The 24,649-nt window shown below is 49.2% G+C and overlaps 9 protein-coding genes across 9 annotated transcripts; 3 read left to right on the plus strand and 6 right to left on the minus strand.

Moving 5' to 3' along the window:
* Positions 1 to 54: 54 nt before the first annotated feature.
* On the minus strand, positions 55 to 2,139 carry FIESC28_08242 (uncharacterized protein; the record flags this gene model as incomplete). The annotated part of the gene is made up of 4 exons (XM_031162380.1): positions 55 to 526; positions 580 to 1,235; positions 1,293 to 1,675; positions 1,728 to 2,139. 4 exons carry the CDS (start codon positions 2,137 to 2,139, stop codon positions 55 to 57), a joined length of 1,923 nt encoding a protein of 640 aa, XP_031013535.1.
* An 846-nt stretch (positions 2,140 to 2,985) lies between these two features.
* FIESC28_08243 (uncharacterized protein) lies at positions 2,986 to 8,742 on the plus strand (the record flags this gene model as incomplete). Its single annotated transcript, XM_031162381.1, has 10 exons — positions 2,986 to 3,082; positions 3,136 to 3,255; positions 3,303 to 3,857; positions 3,906 to 4,241; positions 4,291 to 4,615; positions 5,611 to 5,819; positions 5,871 to 6,246; positions 6,298 to 6,983; positions 7,692 to 7,841; positions 7,895 to 8,742. The coding sequence occupies 10 exons, from the start codon at positions 2,986 to 2,988 to the stop codon at positions 8,740 to 8,742; spliced, it is 3,702 nt and encodes a 1,233-aa protein (XP_031013536.1).
* A 104-nt stretch (positions 8,743 to 8,846) lies between these two features.
* Positions 8,847 to 9,811, minus strand: FIESC28_08244 (uncharacterized protein; the record flags this gene model as incomplete). Its single annotated transcript, XM_031162382.1, has 3 exons — positions 8,847 to 8,867; positions 8,979 to 9,598; positions 9,646 to 9,811. 3 exons carry the CDS (start codon positions 9,809 to 9,811, stop codon positions 8,847 to 8,849), a joined length of 807 nt encoding a protein of 268 aa, XP_031013537.1.
* A 408-nt stretch (positions 9,812 to 10,219) lies between these two features.
* FIESC28_08245 (uncharacterized protein) lies at positions 10,220 to 12,966 on the plus strand (the record flags this gene model as incomplete). Its single annotated transcript, XM_031162383.1, has 6 exons — positions 10,220 to 10,284; positions 10,548 to 10,974; positions 11,024 to 11,104; positions 11,154 to 11,821; positions 11,890 to 12,087; positions 12,270 to 12,966. The coding sequence occupies 6 exons, from the start codon at positions 10,220 to 10,222 to the stop codon at positions 12,964 to 12,966; spliced, it is 2,136 nt and encodes a 711-aa protein (XP_031013538.1).
* Positions 12,967 to 13,384: 418 nt separating this feature from the next.
* Positions 13,385 to 14,207, minus strand: FIESC28_08246 (uncharacterized protein; the record flags this gene model as incomplete). The annotated part of the gene is made up of 3 exons (XM_031162384.1): positions 13,385 to 13,849; positions 13,902 to 13,961; positions 14,013 to 14,207. 3 exons carry the CDS (start codon positions 14,205 to 14,207, stop codon positions 13,385 to 13,387), a joined length of 720 nt encoding a protein of 239 aa, XP_031013539.1.
* Positions 14,208 to 14,862: 655 nt separating this feature from the next.
* On the minus strand, positions 14,863 to 15,657 carry FIESC28_08247 (uncharacterized protein; the record flags this gene model as incomplete). The annotated part of the gene is made up of 1 exon (XM_031162385.1): positions 14,863 to 15,657. The coding sequence occupies one exon, from the start codon at positions 15,655 to 15,657 to the stop codon at positions 14,863 to 14,865; it is 795 nt and encodes a 264-aa protein (XP_031013540.1).
* A 375-nt stretch (positions 15,658 to 16,032) lies between these two features.
* Positions 16,033 to 17,814, minus strand: FIESC28_08248 (uncharacterized protein; the record flags this gene model as incomplete). Its single annotated transcript, XM_031162386.1, has 3 exons — positions 16,033 to 16,543; positions 16,597 to 17,422; positions 17,472 to 17,814. 3 exons carry the CDS (start codon positions 17,812 to 17,814, stop codon positions 16,033 to 16,035), a joined length of 1,680 nt encoding a protein of 559 aa, XP_031013541.1.
* A 450-nt stretch (positions 17,815 to 18,264) lies between these two features.
* Positions 18,265 to 19,116, plus strand: FIESC28_08249 (uncharacterized protein; the record flags this gene model as incomplete). The annotated part of the gene is made up of 2 exons (XM_031162387.1): positions 18,265 to 18,446; positions 18,501 to 19,116. The coding sequence occupies 2 exons, from the start codon at positions 18,265 to 18,267 to the stop codon at positions 19,114 to 19,116; spliced, it is 798 nt and encodes a 265-aa protein (XP_031013542.1).
* A 41-nt stretch (positions 19,117 to 19,157) lies between these two features.
* On the minus strand, positions 19,158 to 23,427 carry FIESC28_08250 (uncharacterized protein; the record flags this gene model as incomplete). Its single annotated transcript, XM_031162388.1, has 7 exons — positions 19,158 to 20,877; positions 20,935 to 21,002; positions 21,770 to 21,901; positions 21,949 to 22,065; positions 22,118 to 22,366; positions 22,424 to 22,689; positions 22,746 to 23,427. The coding sequence occupies 7 exons, from the start codon at positions 23,425 to 23,427 to the stop codon at positions 19,158 to 19,160; spliced, it is 3,234 nt and encodes a 1,077-aa protein (XP_031013543.1).
* Positions 23,428 to 24,649: the final 1,222 nt, after the last annotated feature.

The raw sequence follows: 24,649 nt of genomic DNA on the forward strand, positions 1-24,649 counted from the left end.
TTTTATTAGGAGTAATGTCATAGTTGGAACGTCACCACCACGACGCAAAGCACTTTAATCAAAGTGAATCCTCCACAGCTCTCGATCAATCCCCGAAATGAAGTCACTCCTCGTATGCATCATCAGAGTGTTATCACTGACCAAGATATCACCCTTCTCCCAAGCGTAATACACAGCCACCCGGCGATCATACAGCATTGAGTCGATAGTACTACATATGGCAGCGCTTTGTCGCGACTCAAGTCCTTCGATAGTAACTTCCGAAGCATCAAACCTAGTCTTGGACTGCGGCCATGGTTCGTGATATCGAAGACATGGCTTGCCGGTCGTAGGATGTTCAACTACCAGAGGGAGATCACTTAGGACAGTGTTGTCGAAAGCTGATGTCGATACGCGCCATGTAAGTCTTGAAAGATCCTGCTCTCTTAGCCATGATGGGAGATACTTGAAGAAGAGCGTTGATGAAGAGAAGATGGTGAAGCCAGTGTCTTTAGGCGAAGAGGTGGCACCGTGAAAAAGTTGAAATCTACATCAATGAGTCAGTGGGGGGAGATTTGTAGGTCATAAAGTGCTGCTTACCGTGGTGGAGTTGAAACCATTTTATCTTGGCCATTCTCATCCACCGTTTTAACCAATTTGAATAATCCATCATAATGCATGGGCATAGGCTCTGCTGACAGGACATTGTTCAGCCCTTGTGCATCTTGGCCACGATCCCTGACTTCGAGCAGCAGACCGAATTTCCATGGAAGTGGCGTTCCAAATCGGTGGCTCAAGTCAGTCAGCCTGTCGCGATTCGGCTTCTTCACAAATCCTTTGAGAACCACAGGTGAATTGATCTCCGAGAGGGCACGCACTTTCTGCGTGTCGATGTCTTCGAGTGTCAAAGATCCAGGACCGTTGGTAGGACGAATAGTTATACCCGAAGGGTACATTGGAGTGGCAATTATACCACCTTTGTCTTCGGCCCATGAGAATAGAGAAGATTTCTCTCGAAAATAGGAAGGCCGACCCTTCTCATGGACTAGTTCGAGAGTTGGGTCGTTTTCAAACTCTGATCGCATACCGGTCCTGATAGTGCCATCCAACCGATAAGCCACGCTACAGTGCCACGGTGTTTTGTAGAGTTGTTCAGTAGGTAGCAGACTGATAGAAAGCTTTGTAGTTCCAGTTGATGGATGAATAGATAGGCGGATATGGTCAGGATACCTTTGTCGGACTGCATTAGCAAAGGCCTGGCGGATATTAGTACCGGAGCGTGTGAACAATCTACATCAAAAAAGGCTGCTTACCTCTCCACGAGCCATCATCTGCTTAGCAATGTACTCAATACCCTTCTTGTATGCCGACTTGCTTCGAGAATCATCAAGTGGGTACACCGTCTGTAAATCCGTTTGAAGAAACTTGATGTAGCTGCGATAAGTCATGCATTGATCTTCCATTTGCTGGACTTGATCCCAGCTCCAACCAGGTTTACTGAAAGTATTCAGAAGTGCATGGCGGAAATTTGAGGCATTGGCCACATAAGTCATCTCTTCCAGGTCCTTTGGCATATCTATGTCTACTAGGTCTCGTAGACGCGAGAAAGAGAGATTCTTGAAGTCCATGTCGGCTGCCATGGATCGAAGAGTCTCACCATATGCCCAGACATCTTTATCCGGGACACCTAGTAAGTCTGGTGGACGTTAGCAGGAAGATTCTGAGTGGCGGATCAAGCTATTACAAACCATTGTACACAAGGCCATCTGATACAATAGTCAGTATGGCGCCAGGAGGATATACGTCTCCAATGGCACTGCAAAGACCGTTCAAGTGAGCGAGTGCAATCTCTTCTCCCTTATCAGGAAGTTTGCCCAAGGTTTTTGAAGTCGAGTTGGGTGACTTGAACGGAAAGGCTGGCAGGCAGAGAGGTACTGAGTTTCCTGCCTTGACGTGTTTGTAGATGAGGGCGATGAACTTGAGAGTCGATTCATCTGACGTTATCTCTTCTTGCCACATGCGATACCTCTTGATGACATGGAGGATTTTGCTTGAGGTTTCAAGGGCTGTGGCGTCGAGGAGAAGCGGCAAGGTTTGGGCTGTACTTGCTGCCTCTTCCGTTTGGAAGGGCAGACTGGAAGAGTGTTTAACTACAGCCATGACGCAGTTGAAGGAGACTATGTAAGGTAGAGGGTTTCGGCTCGAAAGTTGGCAATAACAGCCAAACCCGGATGCAGATGAAGATGGTCGTCAGGGCAGGAAGGAGATGAAGGGGAAATAAGTATCTTGAACGGAGGGTTCCGATGGCAGATGTCAGGTACAAGTACGGCATCCCCCGAGTTTAACCATCGCGTTTCACAAAGATAATTCTTACCAAATGGTGCAAGTAGTGGACCACAAGACCACCTGTGGCAAAGTCCTCTAAGTGACCAAGAGGTGATAGAAGGATCCTGCATCGAGCAAACCCATCGGTGAACCTCCTATCAACAAAGTTGATTCAACAACCAGTTCCGCTTAAGGAAGGTTTCAGTGTAACTTACATGGATCCAAATCAGGGTAGTAAGAAGTCCGTCGGCGAAGTTGGTTGCCAAGGCCGTGGTTTCGCCGTTTCCGAGGAAAGATCTCCATCAGATAATCTCAATAATCCATGCATGTCACGACTCAATCACACCAGTTCCTACGAGGTTGACAAATTCTTTCAATTCTTGAGGTAAAGAAGTCGGGAAGATTTTTCGGCATCCCGCGCGGTATCCCACCGGTCGACGAATACTCGTTTGGGCCCTCGTTTGGTCATCGTTTGGGCAGGGAAAAGTGGATCAAAGTTGATCGGAAATATGGATACCGCATTAAGCATTCAAACCCTTGATCCTAGAATGGCTCTTATTTGCTAACTGATGCATTCGGAAGGTGGTCACAAAATATGTATCAAAACATTTTACAACATCTGACGTCCTTTTCAACTTTCGTGGATTGAATTGAACGTGCACTTTGAAGACAATCGCAAATATGGAACAAGTCGACGTTACTGTTATCGGTGGAGGCCCAACTGGTCTCTTCGTAGCCCTCCTCCTCCAACAGCTGAACGTCTCAGTACGAGTTCTCGGTAAGTAGCTCAACATGACTGAGCAACAACTCTATAATCTAATATGAGATCAGATGCGAAGCCTTCAACGCTAGAGCTAGGTCGCGCCGACGCCCTCAATGCTCGTACTCAGCAATACTTCGAAGTTGCAGGCATTCTTGATGAGCTTCTACCTCATGGTCTCAAATGCAATAGTAGGAAATTTCAAACCCTCTCCAGAACTCGGACTAACAAGCCATAGCCAGTTCAACATTCAAAGAGGGCGATTTCAAGTCGCGTCAGAATGCTTGGTGGGTTGGCATTGAGCATGCATTGCACAAGAACTTTCTCATGATCGGTCAGCCCGAAGTGGAAAGAGTTATGCGACAGCGTCTGGGAGGTAAAGTGAGCTACAACGAACATGTAACAAGCGTCGTCGAAGAAGACGGCTCTGTCAAAGTCACGACGAGTTCGGGTCGGACCGTACGAAGCATGTATGTCGTTGGTGCGGACGGTGCACGATCTTTCGTCAGAAAGTCTCTGGGTATCAGCTTCACAGGAACGAAACCTGAGATGACCTGGGCTGTTCTCGATACTTTCTTGGATACTGATTTTCCTGTTTGTCCCGAGATCATTACCTTCGAGCTTGATGGGGAGTCAAGAGTGGCGTGGATTCCACGTGAGCGAGGAATGTCTCGTTTCTATGTCTTGCTTAAGGGTGAGGTCACGCGACAACTCGCCGAAGAATCTATTAAGAAGCATCTCGCGCCTTACCGAGTTGGTTTCACAAAGACAGAGTGGTTCAGCACATTTACTGGTACGTCGCTATCATTTGTCGTTATTCATCTTACTAACCGGATTATAGTTAAGGAGAGAATTGCTAGTAACTTTATCTCCAAAGATGGATATGGCAGAATTATTCTTGCTGGAGACGCCGCACACGTTCACTCCGTCAATGGTGGCCAAGGCCTTAACACCGGTGTCTCTGATGCCTTCGCTTTAGCTTGGCGTTTATCATCGCTTGTGACATCATCTGGGATCACTGCCAGAGCGAAACAAGATATTCTCAGTAGCTACGACATTGAGCGAAGAGGTACAGCCGCTCAAGTCATTGGAGTGGCGGCAGCGTTGGTTAGGGACACGGTCCATACAGCCAAGAAATATGTCTCTACCATTGAACGAAACGCTGGGTATATCACAGGTGAGTTGTGCACAGTACGTCATCTGTTACTCGATACTGACATGTATAGGTATGGGTGTCAACTACAACGAGTTCGTCACGCCTCTTGTGCAGGGTGTGGAACAGGGGATTTGGAAGCCGGGATATCGCTGCCCCGATATGACTCTGCACACTGACGCTGGCGAAGCCACCCGACTGTACGCCAATGTTTCCTACGGGCACTTTTTCGTTCTGTCAATCGGGAAACGCATCTCCGCTGATCTTGTTCCGTCTGTGGTATATAACATTTTGCCACATGATACGGTTAATCAGGCTGTTGATTGGGACTTCACTGCCGATTGGCTTACGGCTGGAGATTCCCTGGTAGTGGTTGTGCGACCGGATATGTATGTCGGGTATGTTGGATGTGGTATTGAAGATCAAGGATGGAAAGTGTACCTAGATACTTACTCCACACGATCAAGGTAGTAGAAAGTATTTTGTGTCATTCATAATACATCGTATATCATAATTTGGTTCAGGAAACAATTCCTTGTAAGTTGGATCCTTTCAGCTGTGTTGTTGTCTGTTACGTTGCTTTCAACTGTACAACTGGAGAATCAACCCAAAAAAACCTGGAATTGGTACGTGTCGTTCTATCCCCAGTTGCGCAAAACGTATCATAAATTCACGACCTGGTTTATTTGATTGTTGTCGAGCAATCCCTTTCCCTGGAACAGGCTGTAAATTAAGGCCATCGGCACTACATCAAACAAGGTTTTTAGCCGAAACAGGCTTGACTAATATTAACATGTTCGTGCTGCGCTCGAATTACATAAAGCATGAATACGCGTTTAGAATACTGAGCCTCGGCAATCACAGCGGTTGCATCCCACCTTCCCATCTTATCTTTTTAGTCGCCCGCGTCTTTGTGACAATTCAGTGACATCCTGAAAATCTCGCGAGGGATAAGATCTTTTCCTGACCAGGATTACCAGAAGGGTGTTTCCGAACGAGCCACCTGCCTAATACGACAATTTTGAACGACAAAGTGGTATCCGTAGAAGTTACTTAATTCTTCCCTTTGAAACAGGAAATTTCAACAGCACCGTAGTAGTCGGATATACTTCCTGTACGGATCTTATCACCTAACCCATGTCTCTCTTGTCATGATTCGCCAGTTTAGTTCTTTAGACTTGTTACGTTGCACGATGGTCCACCTTGCAGGGGTCAGCTTTTAATTACATGCTTGCGTGCTTGCAGAATCGAATCGACAGGCTAGACAGGGAAATAACGTACGAAGTACAGATTTGCCTTGCCGCTGCATGATTCGGGATAGATGGGGCTGCTTATCAATCTTTGCGGTTGTACGGAGTACTCCGGTTTGACTTTTCATCAATGCCCAGTTTAGTAACTCGTCACCTGCTCATAACAAGGTCGACAAGCTAGTTTCTTCTTGCGACTTCACAGTTATCAACCGATTATCAGTCATGCAAGACCCCAAGGGAGCAGTCAGCATCGGGAACAACCGCCCTTCAGTCCATGATGGACCCTCAGACGGTGGGCTGTTGGCCTGGCTACAGGTAGCTGGGTCGTTCTGTCTTTACTTCTGCACATGGGGTACGATGCCTTTCTGTATAAGCATGATGGCAGAAACTGACTAAGTTACAGGCGTCATTGGAAGCTTTGGAAGCTTTCAGGCTATCTATGAACGCGATGAGCTTACTGTTCATACACCATTCCAGATATCAGTCATTGGTTCCTTGCAGACATTTATTATGGTCTTTTCAGGCTTCATCGTAGGACCGATCTACGACTCTGGATACTTCAGACACTTGCTTGGTGTCGGATCGGTCTTTATCGTAGTCGGAACTGTGCTTCAAAGCATATCCACAACGTACTGGCAGTACCTTCTGACACAGGGACTCATGATCGGTATCGGTACTGGCTGTCTGTCTATCTTGAGCGTGGCCATTCCTTCATTGTGGTTCACTAAGAGATTGCCTCTTGCGAATGGCCTTGCGGCGTGCGGAAGTGGACTCGGCGGGTAAGTGGTCAAATCGACTATTGTTGTGTCTTAAACTGACGAGTTTCGCAGTGTGGTTCTGCCAATCATGATCCGGGAGCTCAGCATCCAGACAACTCTTCAATGGGCAACAAGAGCTATGGCACTCATTCTGCTAGTTCTACTGCTGTTCTCTAATGTTGTACTTCGCCCCCGTGGGAGCGGGACGTCGCGACGACCGTTCGTTGATCAGACTGCCTTCACTGACTGGCCTTATCTGACGTTTGTCGTTGGATGCTCTTCAGTCTTCTTGGGCATGTATACACCGTTCGTGTATGTCCAAAGCTATGCTCTTGAACACGATATTGTCTCGCCCGATCTAGCTCTCTACCTTTTAGCTATCTTAAACAGCAGTTCTATCTTTGGACGTATTGTGCCTGCTTTCCTGGCTCAGTACTTGGGACCTATGAACACCATCATCGGAGCTACAGCAGGCTTGGCCATCACAAGCTTCAGCCTTATTGTGGCGACGACCGCGCCTCGCCTGCTTGCTACGGTCATCGTCCAAGGTTTCATTAACGGGTCCTTTTTCGCCATGCAGCCTACGATATTTGTCAGGCTGACGGTTGATCCTCGAAGGATTGGAACTAGATTCGGTATGGCCTTCTCTGTGATGTCGTTTGCACTGCTGTTCGGACCACCTGTTGGTGGTGCTCTGAGAAAGTCGTTGGGGTATGCGGCGGCATGGATCTGGGCAGGGTCGACTATTCTCACTGGAGGTATCCTCATACTTTGTAGTCGCCTTTTGAAGCATAGAAGGTCCCTCAAAGTATAAGCAGACTGAATTCCATGCGAATTTTAAGTTGCATTTAGACACCTGGTGAGCAAGATCCACTTGTTGTGGCATTGTAATGGAAGCTGAGTGAGTGAATTGATAAGAAACAGGTCAACTTCCTTTAGTGTACGGGAAAGAATTATCGCAAGACAAACCTCTATAACGATCGGTCGTGTCTATATACTTTGTAACAATTTGTTGGTTGGTGAAATTATTCACATTCGAAATTCCTTCTTGAAGATTTTGCTCCCATTATGTTGGTGACATTGGCGTTTCGTGGGCAATGACAGCAACGAACAATGAGCGTAATTCTTTTCGAGATACCACTTGGTCCGGTATTCCATTCTCGACGCTCAGGAAGTTAAAGACTACAGTAAGCAATTGCAATTCACCAGGATCTCAAGTCTTACTAGTTAAAGTTCGCTCTTCGTTACAGCAGCCTTCTCATATCGCCGCTGTCTCAACAGTAGTCTCAAAGGTTCAGGGTAAGCTAAACTTTTACCGAGGTCCCCGTCTTTTAGTGGGGGGGGAGGGGACAAACGCCGTCAGGCTTTACCCCATGGGGCTTTGGATAGCAAGCGACAATGCGATACCTCCGAGTTCAAAAAGTATGGAGCTCCCACCCGACCAGAACATATACACCTATCAATAGTGCAAGTTGCTGGTATTGCTCCCTGCAAGAAATTGTATCTTGACAACATGATTTCATCTATTGTACCATTCAAAAAGGCTGTATCCGTGGCTCAGCTTACGGATGATTCATGGAGCGGCAACCTTATCCAAGATTACTGCGTAGGAGCCGGTTTGTCATCCTATCAGATTTCTACGAAAACCAACAACTCACATGAATCGCAGTGCCAAACGGCGGGTATGTTGCGAGCGTAATGTACCAAGCAGTCGAGAGCCACGTTCGGAATCTTGGTCTCAAACAAGACATCATTTCAGCTCAACTCCAATACGTCAATCGCACTCAGATAGGCCAGGCAAAGATCGCTATCGAGACCATCAAGAGCGGTCGCGCAACCTCCACCTTTCATGCAGTCCTTCTTCACGGTACACGAAAGTGTGTTCTTGGCTACTTTGTATGTCTGGCTCCGACACCAGGCGGCCTGACTCTCGCTACCGGCTGGCAACTCCTTCCTCCGGTCCCGCCTATTGACTTTGAGCGCGCTGTCAAGGGAGGGGACCCAAGCTGGTCGTCAAAAGCGGGTCGTATCCAGATAGACCACTTGGCATCTCTAGGGTTCGTGCGCGCAGTGGAAGGTGTCTTTGAGTCATATTATCGGCGACAGCCCGGGCGCAAAGGCCTTGAAGATGCATGGATTCGACTATCAAGCGGAGAGCGCCTCAGCAACGCCACACTACCTCTTGTTGCGGACGCGAAGCCTTATGTTGTTGAGGGCTGGAGACCACTGCCTGGCGAGAGCAGCGAAGCGGTGCCTTTCTCGAGGAATGATCCATTTTGGTACCCGACACTTGTCATGAACCTTGACATCAAGAAGCTATTGCCAAAAGAAGGTGTAGAGTGGCTGTTTATCAGGACTGAAGCCAGGAAGATAGATCAAGGACGGCTTGACTTGCAGGTGAGTATTTTGAATATGGAAGGGGACCTGGTTGCGGTTGCTAGTCATGTGAACCTGGTTCTTTCAGCATCGCGAAATCTTGGGAACAAGAAGGCAAAAGCAACCAAAGGGAAGCTTTAAGAAACATTGTATCACTAGAAATTATTCCGTCCTTACAAATTCTCTATTGTCCATTCTCTTGACGTGACAGACGGCATATCTTTGACAGTAAATTTTAAAGCATGCTAACCAGAGTTCAATACTTTCTAGAGTAACGAGATGTGAATTAAGGTAAAGTATAACTAGTCTCACATATTTCTACCTCCTGTTACACTGATCACCTGTCCAGTGACATACGAAAACAGAGGACTACATACAGCCAGTATGACTTTGGCAGCGTCTTCTGCCGAGCCTGGCCTGCGAAGTGGGATATCTTCAAACGAAGACTTTCCATCCCTTCCAGGAACACCAAGCTGGATCTTCTCCCCGTCTGGACCCGTAATGAACGCCCCATCCTCTTTCGCCTGTGTAAGTCGCGTCTCAATGTACCCAAACGCCACTGTGTTGGCCCGAACGTTAAACCCCGGACCCCATTCCTTTGCAATCGTCTTCATCAGTCCGACCACGCCAGCTTTAAAGAAAGCGTAATTGGATTGACCCGCGTTTCCGTGCACTCCCGATGTTGAAGATATGCCAACGATATTTCTTTGCTTTCCATCCTTGACCCGGAAATAGGGTGCTGCGGCACGGATAAGCTGGAAGGGAGCATTGCCATGAATGCTGGACATCGCATCCCATTGTTTATCAGTCATCTTATGAACCACGCCGTCCCATGTGTAGCCAGCATTGTTCACGATGATATGAATCTCTCCTCCTCCGAATTCAGCTGCGCGCTTGACGAGCTGGTTGATGTAGTCTTTGTCTGTAACATCGCCAGCGACTGCGATAGCTTGACCTCCAGAATTGGTGATCTTATCAGCTACACCTTGTGCTTTGGCTAGACAAATTGTTAGCATAATTCTGTATACTTGCTGGGGGAATTACCTGAATCAACGTCGCAAACAACTACTTTTGCACCCTCTTGAGCAAATAGACGCGCTGCTTCGGCGCCGATGCCCTGTCCACTTCCCGTGATTATTGCAGTTTGTCCCGCGAGAAGACCTCTTGGGTAGGTAATGTGAGATGCAATTTGAGCGACGCGTTCAGCCATGATTACTGTTCTTGTTCTTCCTTCACTACGAGTCCAGTCAATACTACTCGACACCGAATCAAGTCTTTAAGTCTCAGCTCTGGGATCCAATCCCGCTTCATTCGCACTAGCTAGCTTCCAAGCCTCAGTCGGTGTTGTAGAGCCCCACTCGGCGTTATAGAGCTGAATTCGGCGTTATAAACGTTATCAAGACACGTTCGGTGTTTTAGATCCACACACGGAGTCACCCCGGATTTCCCCAGACGGGAACCGGATTAGCTCGGGTAGCCTCCGATTCAGATACAGCTCTTGCTTGGTCTATATGGAGGCTTGAATGACTTGCATCATATCCGTACTGATGATTCTGTCCTGATAACGTCGTTCGGTATCCTATCTGACTCAAACCTCGGTTCAAGTTTAAAGATGACAATGACTGAAAACGACGAAGCCAAGCCGAGGCAGAGACGGCAAGATGCTCGAAAGAGATCACCCAGGTAAGTCATGTGATATTCAGCAAAATCCCGTCCCTCCACAAAGCTCGGCTAACAAGATGGATGGCAGGGCATGCCTGTCCTGCAGAGAGCGAAAGGTCCGCTGCGACGTGGCATTCGTCCGTGATAATACTTGCACCAACTGTGTCCTTGACAGTAAGCAATGTGTCGTAACTTGTCGCCGCCCTCATCACCACAGGTAAGGCCAAGCAACCTGGGAGGCTTTCGTCTTGTCCATTGGTCTCTCACTAACATGTATACATCAGAAACCGCACAGAGAAGCCCAGAAGGTCAAGTACAAAGACAGTCATCGAGCCTCTGCCATCTCCCCAGGAAGATGAAGATTTACCTACCTTCTCAGCCGATGAGGCGCTGGAGACACCCAAGCTAGCACAGCCAAGTCCGAAACATGACCATCAGCCTGAGATTACATTTGCCTATTATCCTTTCCTTTGTATCACCAATCTCCGCTCTCTACATACAGATGATGTAAATTACCTAGAAGCCCAAGGATGTTTCAAAGTGCCCGAGAGTACCTTCTTGGACGATCTAGTCCGGGCGTACTTTCGTTATGCTCATCCTATCTTGCCTGTGGTTAACGAAGCTGAGTTCTGGTCTACTTACGACTCTGTCGGCAAGGCTAGTCGAATTCCTGTTATACTACTTTCAGCTATGCTGTTCGTGGCGTGTAAAGTAAGTGTTACAATCGGTCATGTTGGGGATCTGGACTAATGGTCTTAAGTATGTCGATCATCATGTCATTTCAGGTCTGCAGCTTGATTCCGCTTACGACGCGCGGAAAAGGTTTCTTCGGAAGACTCAAGTGCGTTCACCTTGAACAAGTTTAGTTTCACGGCTAATTTCCTTTGCAGCTTCTATACGACCAAGAGACAGAGTCATCGCCAATCGTACTGGCCCGGGTCTCTCTTCTCCTTGCCCACTGGCCTGTACAGAAAGCCTCTAGAACGAGAAGTCAATGGCTCAGCCGGGCGATTTCTCACTGCCAAGATGCCATCGCGCAGGCCAAGCTTGTGACAACGCCTAAAACCCGCTTCAGCCACAGCAACCTGAGACGGCTCTTAGGATGTTGCATCCTCAGTGACTGTATTCACAGTTTGTACACCCGTCGACCGCTCATGATGCCTCCTGGCATGGCTGAAGACCACGCCGTCCTTTCTCGTGCCGATCTGTCGCATGAGATTGGACGTTCCCGCGTGTATGGCGTTGAATCGAAGCAGCAACTTATTGAGACCCATCAACAGCTGTCTTCCCTCATCATCATTTTGAGAAGAGTTCTAGGCCTAGTCTACCCTCAAAACGGAACTTCCAGTGCGTTGAGGCTCAGTGGAAACGACCACGAGCTCCTCGAGTGCAAAGAGCAGCTGAAGTCATGGTATAGTAATAGCTTGGCACTCTTGATCTCTGGACAAGACTCCGCGTTGGGCGACTCGCCTGTCAGCTCAAATGATGAAAGAGAACATGGAACCTCAAGGCATGACCCTGTAGAGCTTCTGGTAAGCATGATGTACATCCATTATGAGTAAGTCACCTTCCATATGATCTTCCAAGTACTCTGCAGTGCTGAGATTAACTGACCTTACGCAATAGTTCTACCATGTTGTCGCTCTGTCAGAGTGAAGTCCTAAGCCTTGCAACGAGCTCCCGCTTGGCAGCCTCACCTTATAGGATGCACGAGCGACCCCTTCGTGAACCGAAACACGATATTTCGAGTTGCATAATCAGCTTAACAGATCGCCTCTCGGATTCCCTGCAACAGCAGTATCTTTCCCAGGTTCCGGAAAGCATGTGAGTAGACTCAATCGATTCCAAATAGCCGGTGAAGCTGACGCACATTCGTCCAGGATATTCTGTACAGCACTTCCACTGCTCTTGTATCTCTTGAATACAAAGCAACCGACGCCGTCACATGTTCCCCGTTGCCCAGAGTGGGTGCGCAAGGTCATGACGTGTCTAAGGTTGCATTACAGAGATGAGCTCGATTACATATTGCAAGCAGTGAAGGCTGTCAACCACACGCTGACTCAGGTCCTGCAGGAGGATGTCCTCCCGCCCGGTAAAGAACCACTCCAAATAGGCAGCTGGAGGGAACTGCTGGATACAAGACCGAGACTGTATGCTCGTCTCGTCGAGAAACTGGACACTATCATCTCTTGGGGTGGACCAATGCCTGAAACAGACATGTTCGCCTCACTCAGTGAAGGTCAAATGCTATCGAGCCGACGTTCCCGTGTTGAGAAAGTGTTTCCAACTCCGTCTCAGCGAAGCTTCGATCATAGGTCACCTCCAGTATCATACGGTGGAGAGCCAGCAGCAGGTGGCGCAACCAATTACCTAGATGCCCTGGGTGAACATTTTAGCAATATCATACAGTCCTGTCTTACCGAGGCATCCGATGAGACATACTCGCCAGCCTCGATGGATCATTGGGTGGGGGAGACTGCGCCCGGTGAAAGAAGCGTCCTGGACCAACTTTCGCCGCGCCAAGGGATCGAAATAGCAGCGACGGACTTCACTGACGCAGAAGATGTGGTTTTGGGGGACGGGCTAGGCGATGACTGGATCGATGCATTGTTGAAGGAGGATGTGTCGCTGCAGGGTGATGCAGACTGTCAGAACGCTGGAGATGTAGACATGGACGCTTCCATGACGGTAGTGATGGAGTAATAGAGTTGTATGAAGTAGATTTAAAAAAAAGTAAATTGAATACCGTGTAGGAGCGTTTTTCTTTAAGCTGTATAAGATCATGTTGACGCATGTAGTGAACACAATGCTTGATTAGAACAGCCAACCCCCAATACCTAGCTAGAACATCCTTTAACCTCTCGATTTAGTGGAAATACACTTCCGTGACTTGATCAGTGCAGTTCCGATGCCATTCAAGGTCAGTTTCAGCTATCCTTGACAACCCAGCAAATGCACAGAATTGTGCCGTGTTTTGCACCTCACACCGTCAGGAGCTACAAGACGACTAGTGTAGATAGTCTTCAGGGCTAGCAAATGTACATCAGACAGGCGGATGCAAGGACCTCAAACCAGGTGAAATAACTGATGTACCATTTTCAAACTCATTAATGACTAGAGACTACAGCTTAACCTTTGCCGGGCGCGAATTAAGACGAGAATGAACATAACTAATCTGCTGAAACGCCCTCAGCGCCTCCCCATAGAGCTCTCCCCTCAGCAATCCGTAAACCCCCATCTTTGCCTTCGACTTGACCTTATCAGCGAGCTCCAGAGCACGATCCAACATTTCTTCCGGTGGGGCAATCTCATCCACAACGCCATCCGCCAATGCCTCACTGGAGGTAAACCTATGGCCCTGAAGAATAACCTTCCTGGCTGTCTGTGGTCTCAACTTGGCTCTCAGCAAAGCACCCATTCCGTCGAAATGCAGGCCCAGTTCAGCTACAGGCATACACCAGTACCCTCGGGTGCTGTTCATGATGCGATAATCATGTGCTAATGTCATGACAGAGGCGCCTCCGAATGTGTGCCCAGTAATGAGGCAGATAGTTGGGAACGGGAAGTCCAGGAGAGTTGCGACAAGCTGGGCATGTGTGAGTCAGCAAATTACAATAAAGTTTAGATGATATTCTTACCGGATAGAATCCCTCGGAGCTGGCATGTGGGTTCGTATCTCGTTCGTGTAGATCCAATCCCTGTGCAAAGCATTTAGTAGCTGTTTAACCAGCCATGGGTGAACTCCATACCGTGCAAAAGAATTTGGCATCGTTGCCTCTAATGATGACAGCGCCAGGCGCGTCAGGGCCTAGTTCCTTGCGGACATTGTTAAGAGCCCGGATGATCTCTTGGCAGAATTGCGATGTGAGACGGTTCTCTGGTGGCTTCTGAAGAGTGAGAATGAAAACGTCTCCGCGGCGCTCGAGGCTGAGATCTTGATACATAATTGAGATAATAACGCGAGTAAATTATTGTGAAGCTGATGATGATTGTGATGGTGTTGATGATTTACAGCTTGACATTTAATCCATGACTCTCTTGAGCCAATGTTTCTAGTGGGTCTCGGCGTTATGGCCATCTCAGTGTGTCGTTGAAACGCCGTGGAGACTAGCCGAAGCTCCGTAAGAATGCGGAGACCGACTGGTCTCGAAGTGGCTAGTCTCCTTAGCCAGAGTGGCAACATTGTCGAATGGGATGCATTGTAACTCCGGGGGAGCTAGGCTGAACCGCCGAGTGGACCCCAGCATGCTTTCAGTGATTCTAGTGATGTCGGAGTGTATCATACCCTAGACTCCCCGCCATACCGAAGGATGTCGTTCATTTGAGTGTTTGCGTAGCTTCGTTACCACAGGTAGATTACATACTGCGAAGATGGAAGACATGTAATGAAGCTTTTATGAAGTTTTTGTGTATTTACCTGATATTCCTCAAGTCAATGTCCTATGTCTTCTATTCACGTCGACACCTCGGCGACTTAGTGGTTGAATAAAATGAATCATCATGCACATCCTCTCACATGGTTGAACACGAATGCTCCATCGGCGTCGGTAACAGGGCTGTTTAAACGACCAACATAAATAATTGCTAAGTAAATCTAGTTTAAATGTTTCTAACAAAATTGATGATCGCGTCGGCCATAGCCTCTGGTTGTTCCGGCGCCAAAGCATGGCCGGCACCCTTGATAACCTGCACCGCGACACGATCACCTAAACACGGCTTCATCACATCCTTCACAACAACAGCATCGTGCTCAGCCTGGAGATCCAAAATGGGAATCGTGTCACCTGCACTGAAATACTCGTCAACCGGCGTATGCATACGCGCATGCGCCTGAGCATGATGCGTCGCGTCGTTCCACCCGTCTAGCCACAACCGCGGGTTGCCTTCAGGCCCGAAGAAGGCAGCTCGCAGGTACTCAAGTCGCTTGGACTCAGGAAGGGTCATGTCCCCCGACCCGTCAATTTCGGTGCGCAGTCGGCTGAATGGTTTCTCGGTAGAGCCCGGAGGCAATTTCCCTGCTGAGGCAGCTGCCATGACGACCCCGCGAACAAGATCTGGACGGTCGGCGGCTAGCATGCGCGCCGGCATGCTTCCCCAAGCGTGACCCACGATGACGGACGGGCCGCAGTTGATGTGGTCTAGGACCATGGCCACGTCGGCGGCGAAGTCGTGCAAGGTTAAGTTGTCCATAGGTCCTTTGCTTTTACCGATACCGCGGGGCTGGGGACGGATGACGCGATAGCCAGCTCTGGCGAGGATTGGGGCGACAACATCGTAGTCGTTTGCTCCACGCGCTAGTGAAGGAAGAATCACGATGCCGGGACCAGTGCCTTGGTCCAGTGCCTCGATAGTGATAGGCCCTTTGGTGACTGTGAAGGAAGTTGGTGTGGTCATATTGGTGGCTGTATGAGACTCTTTGTAGTTATAAATATGGTATTTGCGCGTAAGCCTGCGAGTTCGTAAGAAGAAAGAGTTTAAAATATGTTGAGAAGACAATTCGTGAACCAAGTTGGTATAAATAAGCCCAACTCCGGTTTTCGGCGTTTACGGAGATGGGCATTACGGAGTAAAAGAGAAATAGCCACTGTGAACCTTTCGGGGGGTAGATGTACAAACGTGTGAGCCCTTCACCAAGACACTTCAGCGGGTTTCGAGTTGCATCAATTCACATCATTTGCAGCAAGGGTTCTACGTCTCAGAGGCCAACATGTACAATTTCACTAGCTACAGTCTCCATATACTCCCAGTCATTGAAGATACCATCGTGACCTATAGTCTTGCCTGCACCAACCCAGCCTGAGTCCGGGTCTTCCATACCTGCACCTCGGGCATCTGCTCATATCCAGGACTGGGAATCAGCTGCGGTCCCAGGATCTTCTTCTGTACCTTGCCAGTATTACCCTTGGGAAGCTCCCCCTCTACAACCCTCAGCACAGTCGGTAGCTTATACCCAGCCAACTGGTTTCTAAGTATTTCCCTTACGTCGGCCAGGGTGACATCTGACGCTTTCACATCCTTAACTGCAAATACTGCGCCGACACGCTGCCCAAACTCCTCGTCTTCGACGCCGACTACCATAGCCTCATTTACATATGGCAGCGTCAGGCATGCGCGCTCAACGTCCAATGCTGAGATCTTGTATCCACCCGACTTTATGATGTCGACTGAGGCGCGGCCCACGATGAAGTAGAAGTTACCTTCACGTCGTGCGATGTCACCAGTCTTGTACCAGCCTTCGCTATCATGGGCATTCTTAGTTGCCTCTGGATCCTCAAGGTACCTTGGTTGCTGGTCAGCCATGGACATATTGATGATTGGGATGGAAATACTTACTTGGCAAACATATTCGGCGTCTTGACTAACAGTTCACCTTCGGGCGAGATCTTGACTTCCACGCCTGGCATAGCCTGGCCCACGCTTCCCTTGGGAGCATCATGCAGATCAACAGACACACGAAGACAACCAGGAATCTCCGTCGCACCATAACGTGGAAGAATGGATCTACCCATGGACTCGGTCCAGAAGTCCTGCACATGCTCCTGCAGAGCGCTTGATCCGCAAAGGAAAGCACGAAACTGGCCAGCTGATTGCTTATAAGGAATCTGTTCTTTCTCGGGGAGCTGCTCGATGAACCACTTCAGGCGCATGTAGATGGTGGGCACGGCGGAAAAGATAGTTAGACCGCCCTGTAGCCAGCGCTGCATGACGGTCGCTGCGTCGAATTTGCCATGGAACTCGATGCACGCGCCCGCGTTGAGAAAGGGAAAGAACGATGTTCCGAGACCGGTCTGGTGGTGTACTGGTAGTGTGTGCAGGAGTACATCTGTGTGCGTGACGCCATAGCTGTCGCCGACCGAGATGGCGCCCTCGTGCGTGTATGTACGTCGTAGGACTACACCCTTAGGCTTACCAGTTGTTCCAGAAGTGAAGATGACCACGCCGGGTCCTCTAGGGTCTTGTGGAGAGTTGGATGATAGCGATATGTCGTGTGGCTGCAGCCGGGTTATTCGAGGTAGGTTGGGTAGAATACCGACTTGTACAATTCCACAGCGATGCGCCGCGTCTTGAGCAAGTTTTGTTGTCGCTGAGGTGGATAGTATGGCTACTTGCTTCGACTTGGTAGCGTAGTAGACAACCTCGTCTGCAGGCGCCATGGGGACTGATAAGTTAGTTAATGAATGACATCTCGGAACAGAGTATATACGCACACATGGGCACCACAGCTGCTCCCAACGCCAAGACTGTCAGCACAGCGACCGTAAACTCGTAGCCACCTGCAGCCAACACGCCCACATAGACTTCATCGCCGTTGCTCAGCCGTCGCTGCACCTCGGAAGGCAAAGCTTCGCGTACCACCTCCCTAAAGGCCAGCACCGCATCAAGTAGCTCCCCATATGTCTTGGACACGCCTAGCGGACGGTCCTTCAGGGCAATGCGGCCTCGGTGTGCGTGTCGTAGCAGTCTGGTGAATAATGGGTTGTTAGGCAAGACATGTGGACCATCGTGAGATGGCACCATCTGCGTGCGGTCCGTATTGGTAGTTGTAGTCATATTGAGATCAGATAATTAATTAACTTTGTGATGCGTGGTTGTCTTTGGCGCAGAAAAGGTAAAAACATCTATCTTTCTTATTGACATCGAGACTTAATTATTAGGATGGGTTTTCACTGTGATAGTATCTGAGATCTACTTTCTCTCCCACGTTTCCCCAGATCCGGATGTTGTCAAGTGCCGATAATGCGGGGTTGTCACCGTGTCCGAAATGCCGAGCGGGGATGTGGTTCGGCGTTTGCTGAAGCGGAGTCTCGGCGAAATGACTCGGCCTAAACCATGACCGGATTTATCCCTTGCGGACGCAGTCTAGAACAAGCCAGTTAAATGACCTGGCAATGAGTTATACTAATTGACCTTTGCCACAAATTCAGCTCTCGGCACACAACCCCAACACCAACATAGACATCACTGTGAATCCAGACCAGCGTTCTGACCGGAATCGCAACCATGACAGTAATCCAAGTCGAATACAACGGCCCCATTGCCGTCGTTACACTCAATAAACCCAACAAGCTGAACGCTCTAACCAAAGACGAGTTCTACCAGCTCGCACGCACACTTCAAGAGGTTGCAGAGCACGATGAAGTAGTGGCAACTGTATTAACGGGCACTGGGAGATTCTTCTCAGCGTAAGGAAACTCTCCGTATTTCCATATATCCACCGTACTAACATACATCTGCAGTGGCGCCGACGTGTCTGTGTCTAGAAAGGTGCCTGAAGGCACAGATCTATATCGCCACAATTTAACCGTCACGGTAGCAAGCAACATGAATCTTGCCCGCGCGTTCTACACGCACCCCAAGATCTTGGTCGTAGCCCTCAATGGACCCGTGGTGGGCATGGCTGCAGCGCTGATCGCCTTTGCCGATTTTATTTACTGCACACGGGAAACATATCTCTTGACACCGTTCGCCAGCCTCGGCCTCATCAGCGAAGGTGTATCATCGATAGCTTTCGCAGAGCGCATGGGTATCTCAAGAGCGAACGAGGCCTTGATTCTGGGGAAGAGAATCACCAGCAAGGATTTACTTGCGACAGGCTTTGTGAATCAGATTTTCGATTGTCCTGCTGAGTCATATCGAAGCGAAGTTCTCAAGGAGGTCAAGGAACGGTTCCATGATGGTCTGAATGCATCGAGTATGTTGCAGATCAAGAAGATGATTAGACAAAGGTCGAGACGGGAATTGGACGCGCAGAATGTTGATGAAGTGTTTGGAGCTTTGGAGAGAAATGTTCAAGGGATCCCACAGAAGGAGTTTGAGAAGCTGAGGACAGGCAAGAAGAAGCATAAGTTGTGAGAAGATTGGGCTGTATGTAGTCGAAAGCAGGGAACGCTGATTTAAGGGTCGAACAAGAACCCATCATTAAGTATCCAGTTCTCTACATGCTCAAATTGAATCGCACCCAGGTCCCAGGCCTCTCCACCATCAATGAATGGACCTGTCTCCAAAGCGTCGCTAGGTGGTTGTTGCATCGGCTCTGACATGGGCATTTGTTCTTGAGTCTTCAGCGGGCTCGACGATAGCTGCTCGCTCAGAGTGCCCCATATGCGACAGTAACTAAGATCTATCATCTTGAAGTACTCCAGAGAACTCTCATTGTCCATCCTCAGTCCGGACGTAGAGCTCCCAGTGCGTTGTTGTCTCTTGTTAATAGCATTCTGAAGAGCCCTAGAAGCCCCGATTGCTGACCGCCAACGCTTGGACAGTTCCGTCAGTGCTTGTTGTAATACCTCTAAATCAGGCTGCACAGCATCCCAAAGTCGCTTGTCGGGCATTACGGAGACTAGCGCCATGCTTGAAATGAGGCAATACCGAACACTGATGGGTGCCGAAACTTTGATCTCATCTCTGGCCAGAAAGTCCTCAAAAATACGGGCGACAAATGATGCGGCCAACGTGGCAGTCAGTGATAGGGATCCCGCAGAGTGCTGCATTCGAGAAAGCACTATTAAGCTGGTGAGGTACGGTAGATACAGCTGACGGGCGGGCAGGTTGTGGGTGTTTGCGAAATAGCTATGTGGTGGCTGATTGCTGGGCGCAACCCACAGCTCCTGTGGTAGATTCGTTGTCCAGCGACATAGTGAGTTGACGATATAGAGTCGTTTTGTTCGTGACATGTGTCGTCTCATGCAACAAGACGATATATCCCCAAGTACGGTGCAGATATCCACCCACGCCGAGAACAGCTGGAAAGCGAATAGTGAGTCTGGGAAGTCGCTCGCCATCGGGGGCGGCACGTCGCTGTCGTCGAGATTGATGACTCTTGGTCTGCCGTGCGCGACAGAAATTAATGAGTCTCGTACTACCAAACTCCACCACAACCTCCGTCGAATTGCCCTCAACGGTCCTGGAGGGGATTCCCTGTGTAGGCCAATTTGATGGGCAATACCAACTCCAATTTTAAGCCAGAAACCACTATTGTCAAATGAGATATGCTCGGGAGCCTGTGGATTGTACCATTGCAGCATCAGTGAGGCTTTGATGGCAGATAATCCGTCTGTCTCGACTCCAGACCAAAAGACTGCTTTAGCCCTGTGGTAGAAGTCGTCTGATGAAGCAAATGCAACCACCGACGGCGCAGTGGTGACTCGACTGCCAGCCAACCATAGTGATTGAGCTAGGAGCATCGAAGTCTTTTCCTGGTCGAAATGCGAAAGGTCCTGAATATCCTTGGGTTCCAAAACAGGCGTCCATAAATTGCAATAGTCAAGGAAAGCACTGAGTAGGCTTTGACGCGCTGCTGGAGGCGGTATGTCCAAAGCTTTCCATAGGACTAGTGTTTCCCTTTGGGTGCTTGCGTCAGGACCTACCTTTATCTTTGCCGGCTCAAATGCCCTAGCGCTTGACTCATCTATCTCATCGTCGTCTGCGATGTAGTGGCCTCTACCTATGTAGGTTGTCGCTTGGCTTGTAGATGGGGTCTGGTATGGATCTCTAACCTCGATGCATGGCCTGGCCGACTGCGAGACGTCTCGACTGTTCTCGGTGCTGTAGTCTTGGTCAGGCTGTTGGGCCGTAGAAGCACCTCCCACGCGACGACGCTTTCTGGTGCGTGGACTGGGGTATCACATCAGCCTTAGCCGACTAAATTTGGATCTGTGGTGGAATGCTCACATGCACTCAACTCCTGCAGCCTTGCATGTTATGCAAGTGTTTGATTCACCGTCGGCTTCACAGCGGACCTGGGGGTGTGTTAGCCTGTCTGACACCTGGCCCAGCAAGGCTTGAAGATCTCGGGCGATCTCTATGACGCACTGACCTTGCGATTGTGACAGAGCGTGCACGCAATCATCTTCGATCAATCGCCGGTATCTGGTGTTGCGAATGAGATTGTGCCGGTCGGGAAAAGTGACGGAGTCAGCGGGGAAGATTGGATTTTCAACGGGCTATCTTAGTGTCGTAGCGCCGAAACACCGAAACGCCGGTCAGCCCAGTTTATGCTTACCCCGCGTTAGCACGAGTCAGCAGAAACTGTTGCATCTAGACTTCCATAGTCGCAATTGCTAGTGGATATTTAACTCTCTCTTTTGGAAAGGCGACAGATCCGGACATTCGCCGGATTACCGGTAGTCATTATCAGCCCCACGAGTTCAAGTCATGGCATTACCAAAGGGGCACGGAACAGGGTCTGGCTACCCCTCACTGGAGTGAACCTTGGGGAATTCGGGATAGTACTTCTCTTGTTGGGGAGGCGGCTGCATCAGAGGCAAGGTGACTGGTCTTGTTGTGCAGTCGCATAATCTCTTGAACACAGACAGAGATAGTAGAATTGATTACACCGAAAAGAAGCGTAGATTGAAGGATCATATGTATTTCCGTACCGAGTGCGCAACTGTGATAACTCCCAATGAACAGCTCCCACCTTCTCAAGCAGATGCGACCGACAGCACTACTCTCAAATCTGATCCTACTCAACGTATCGCCACCGCTTGGGCAGATTGTTTGCCACCTCGTGCTCTTCCATCTTCTTGTTGAGTTTCTTGACATACCATTTGCACACCAGGCAGCCGATGATGCCCATGACACAGCCTGCAATGATCAGAATGCCACCATTTTGGTAGCGGGGCTCTTGGGAGCGAAGCTTGACTGGTCAGCGAGGGTCGATAGTAATGTACAGGGAGGACTTACGAAAAAGTATGGCGTGAACCAATGCGAGACCGACGCGATGCAATTGGTGATAGCCACTAGAGCGCCACGCTTTGTGCGAGGGCGGGCCACGTTGGTAGTTTCCCAAGGAATGTGGATCTACTCCTGTTAGCATGGAGCTATACCTAAGAGCAAAGGACTTGATACGTACGTTCAGGCCGACAAAAGGTCCGGCACACAACAGAAACATGCCAAAGTATCGGGCACCTGGGTTCAGTGTGGAAATCATGATGACGACGCCAACGATGCAAGCAACTGTGCTGCCGATGATATGCCAGCAATGCTCCATGTATCTTCCTGAGGACCAAGAGATCGCACAGGTGGCGATGTAAGCAAAGATGTATGGTGGTGCCTGGATGAGATAGGTCATTAGGTTCGAATATCCGAGGGTCTTGACAATCTGTATGGACATGTTAATCACTGCGATGTCTTTCTGCAAACTGCTGGTGCGACTTACCGATGGGAAGAAGTCCTTGAATGAAAGGGCGACGATGAGACCAAAGTGAAGAACCGTGTAAATCCAGGTGAATGGGTCTTGACAAGCAAGCTTGACACCTTCCCAGGCACCACCTTCATCATCCTCGGATCGACCGCCTGATGAGACAACCATTCGATATTGGGCCATCTCGGACATCTCGGGTGTCATGAAGTATGTGCCGGTGTTGTGAGGGAAGTTGGGAATGCACCAAAATCCCATAGCAGCGACGAAGAGTCCAACGATACCTGTAGGAAGCAAGAGTTAGAGTGTTACTCCATGGTTTAAAACGGGCTTTACTTACCTTCCAAGATAACGAACCATTGCCAAGCACGCATACCAGCAACACCGTTCATATTCTCCAAGACACCAGCCGCAAGCAGACCGGAGAAGATATTGGAAGCGATGTTACCAGCATGCCAGATGGCCATCCTCAGAGGAGCCTCCTCTTTGGTATACCAAGAGGAAGTCATCAAGCTAACCATGGGAAGGAAAGGACCCTCAGCAACACCGACCATAAATCGGCATACCAAGAAAGACCATCCACTAGTCATAGCAGCCATACAAGCTGTAACAACAGACCAAGCAATAACATAGGCAGGCATCTGCCATCGCGGAAGACCTTTGGCAAGGTAGACAGTAGCAGGAAGTTGAGTGACAATATAGCCAACGTAGAACAGAGATATTCCAGCAGACCACATAGTATCAGACATGTGCAAGTCCTCCTGCATACCTGCCAACCGCGCATTGGCTACGTTGATGCGATCAAGGTAGCCCATAAGTAGCATGAGTGTGACGACCGGCAAGAAAACCCAATCGAGCTTGCGCTTGAGCTTCTTTTCGATTTGCTGGCGCTCCTCAAGGCTTTTGTTCGCCAGGAGGGGGAAGAGAGAGAGATACTCATCGGATACTGCATCGTTTTCGAGGTGGGTAGCTGCTTCTTTCTCAATTGAACTGGCGTGGGATGTTGTGCGTTGAACGGTCATTGCTGAAGTCAATAGCCTGTTTGTGTTGTTGTTGACTGTTGAAGGGCTACTTGGAGAGTTCATATCCATCATTATTGCAGCAAGGATAGACTATTTTATACATGAATGAAGATGGTTGGGGACTGCGTTGGGGATGCAAGTCTAGACCATCAAAACTCCAATCGAGGCTGAGGGCGATGCCACAAGCGTACGAGGTGAGCAGGCTTCCCCGCGTTCCCCGTGGGGACCCCAGGCTTGGATAAGACTGGCGTCGTTTAGCGCAGCAACCTTATCTCAATAGTATCGGCGTTTCGGGGCTTCGGTCATTTCAGCACAACGCCTATAGAGGCTGTTGGGGATGCCAAGTGCCGTAGGGCCACACTCTCGATCAACTTGAAATCATAGCCAGCACTGGGTTGAGCATAATACAATTAGCTCGCACCTCCTCGACGATGTTTAGTTCCGCTAGTCACTATCCGTACGGAAACACCGAGGTGATCCAATGTCGACTTCACGAGGTAGACGACTTCTATTTGATGGCGCATTCAAAACACCGGTGGCTGCCTTGCGACCAAGACCACGAATTACAAGCGCATAGCATGTGAGAGATTCGAAATGGCTCGAATAGCTCAGTCACAAATGCCTCAGGATGGTGCGGGGCTGGCAAATACCAAAAAGATGAAGTGTAGAGTAGCATTTCGTTGTACCATGGCACTCGAAAGCGCAGTGTTGCATCCCCTAGGCAGAAATAAGGGCCTCGGCCAAGACTCGGCCAACTTCTGTCGCTCCTTAAGCGGTGATCAGTGACTGTGTTCGGCTCTGTTATTGTGGTGTAATACGCCTCCAGGTTGTTGGGTTCAAGTCCACTGGTGTCGCTGAGGGTCGACGAAGATCTTGAGCTTTTGCTAAATCTTCAAATTGCACACACAACTTGATCACGACGTTTCTGGCTCCAATTCGGTCAGTTAATCCGCCAGGGAACTCAACATGATCAACTGCAACATCTGCCTTACAAGGCATAAGGCGCGTCTCACTCGTCAGAGTCATGCCAAGACCAATAGTCGCAAAACATGTGGTTCACCTTTTTTCAGCTCTGAACGTCAGACCAATTACAACTCGAATCTTGGCCTGCAGGGTGAATGGGAATGTCAATGCACAATTCCACACATTATTCTGAGGGGTTCAGAGACACTGATGAGAATAACCTTACTACGAGATTTACCCTTCATCTTGACCTTTCTTC

Source organism: Fusarium coffeatum (assembly GCF_003316985.1).
Source record: "Fusarium coffeatum strain FIESC_28 chromosome Unknown BRIP53273_contig_192, whole genome shotgun sequence".
NCBI lineage: Eukaryota > Fungi > Ascomycota > Sordariomycetes > Hypocreales > Nectriaceae > Fusarium > Fusarium coffeatum.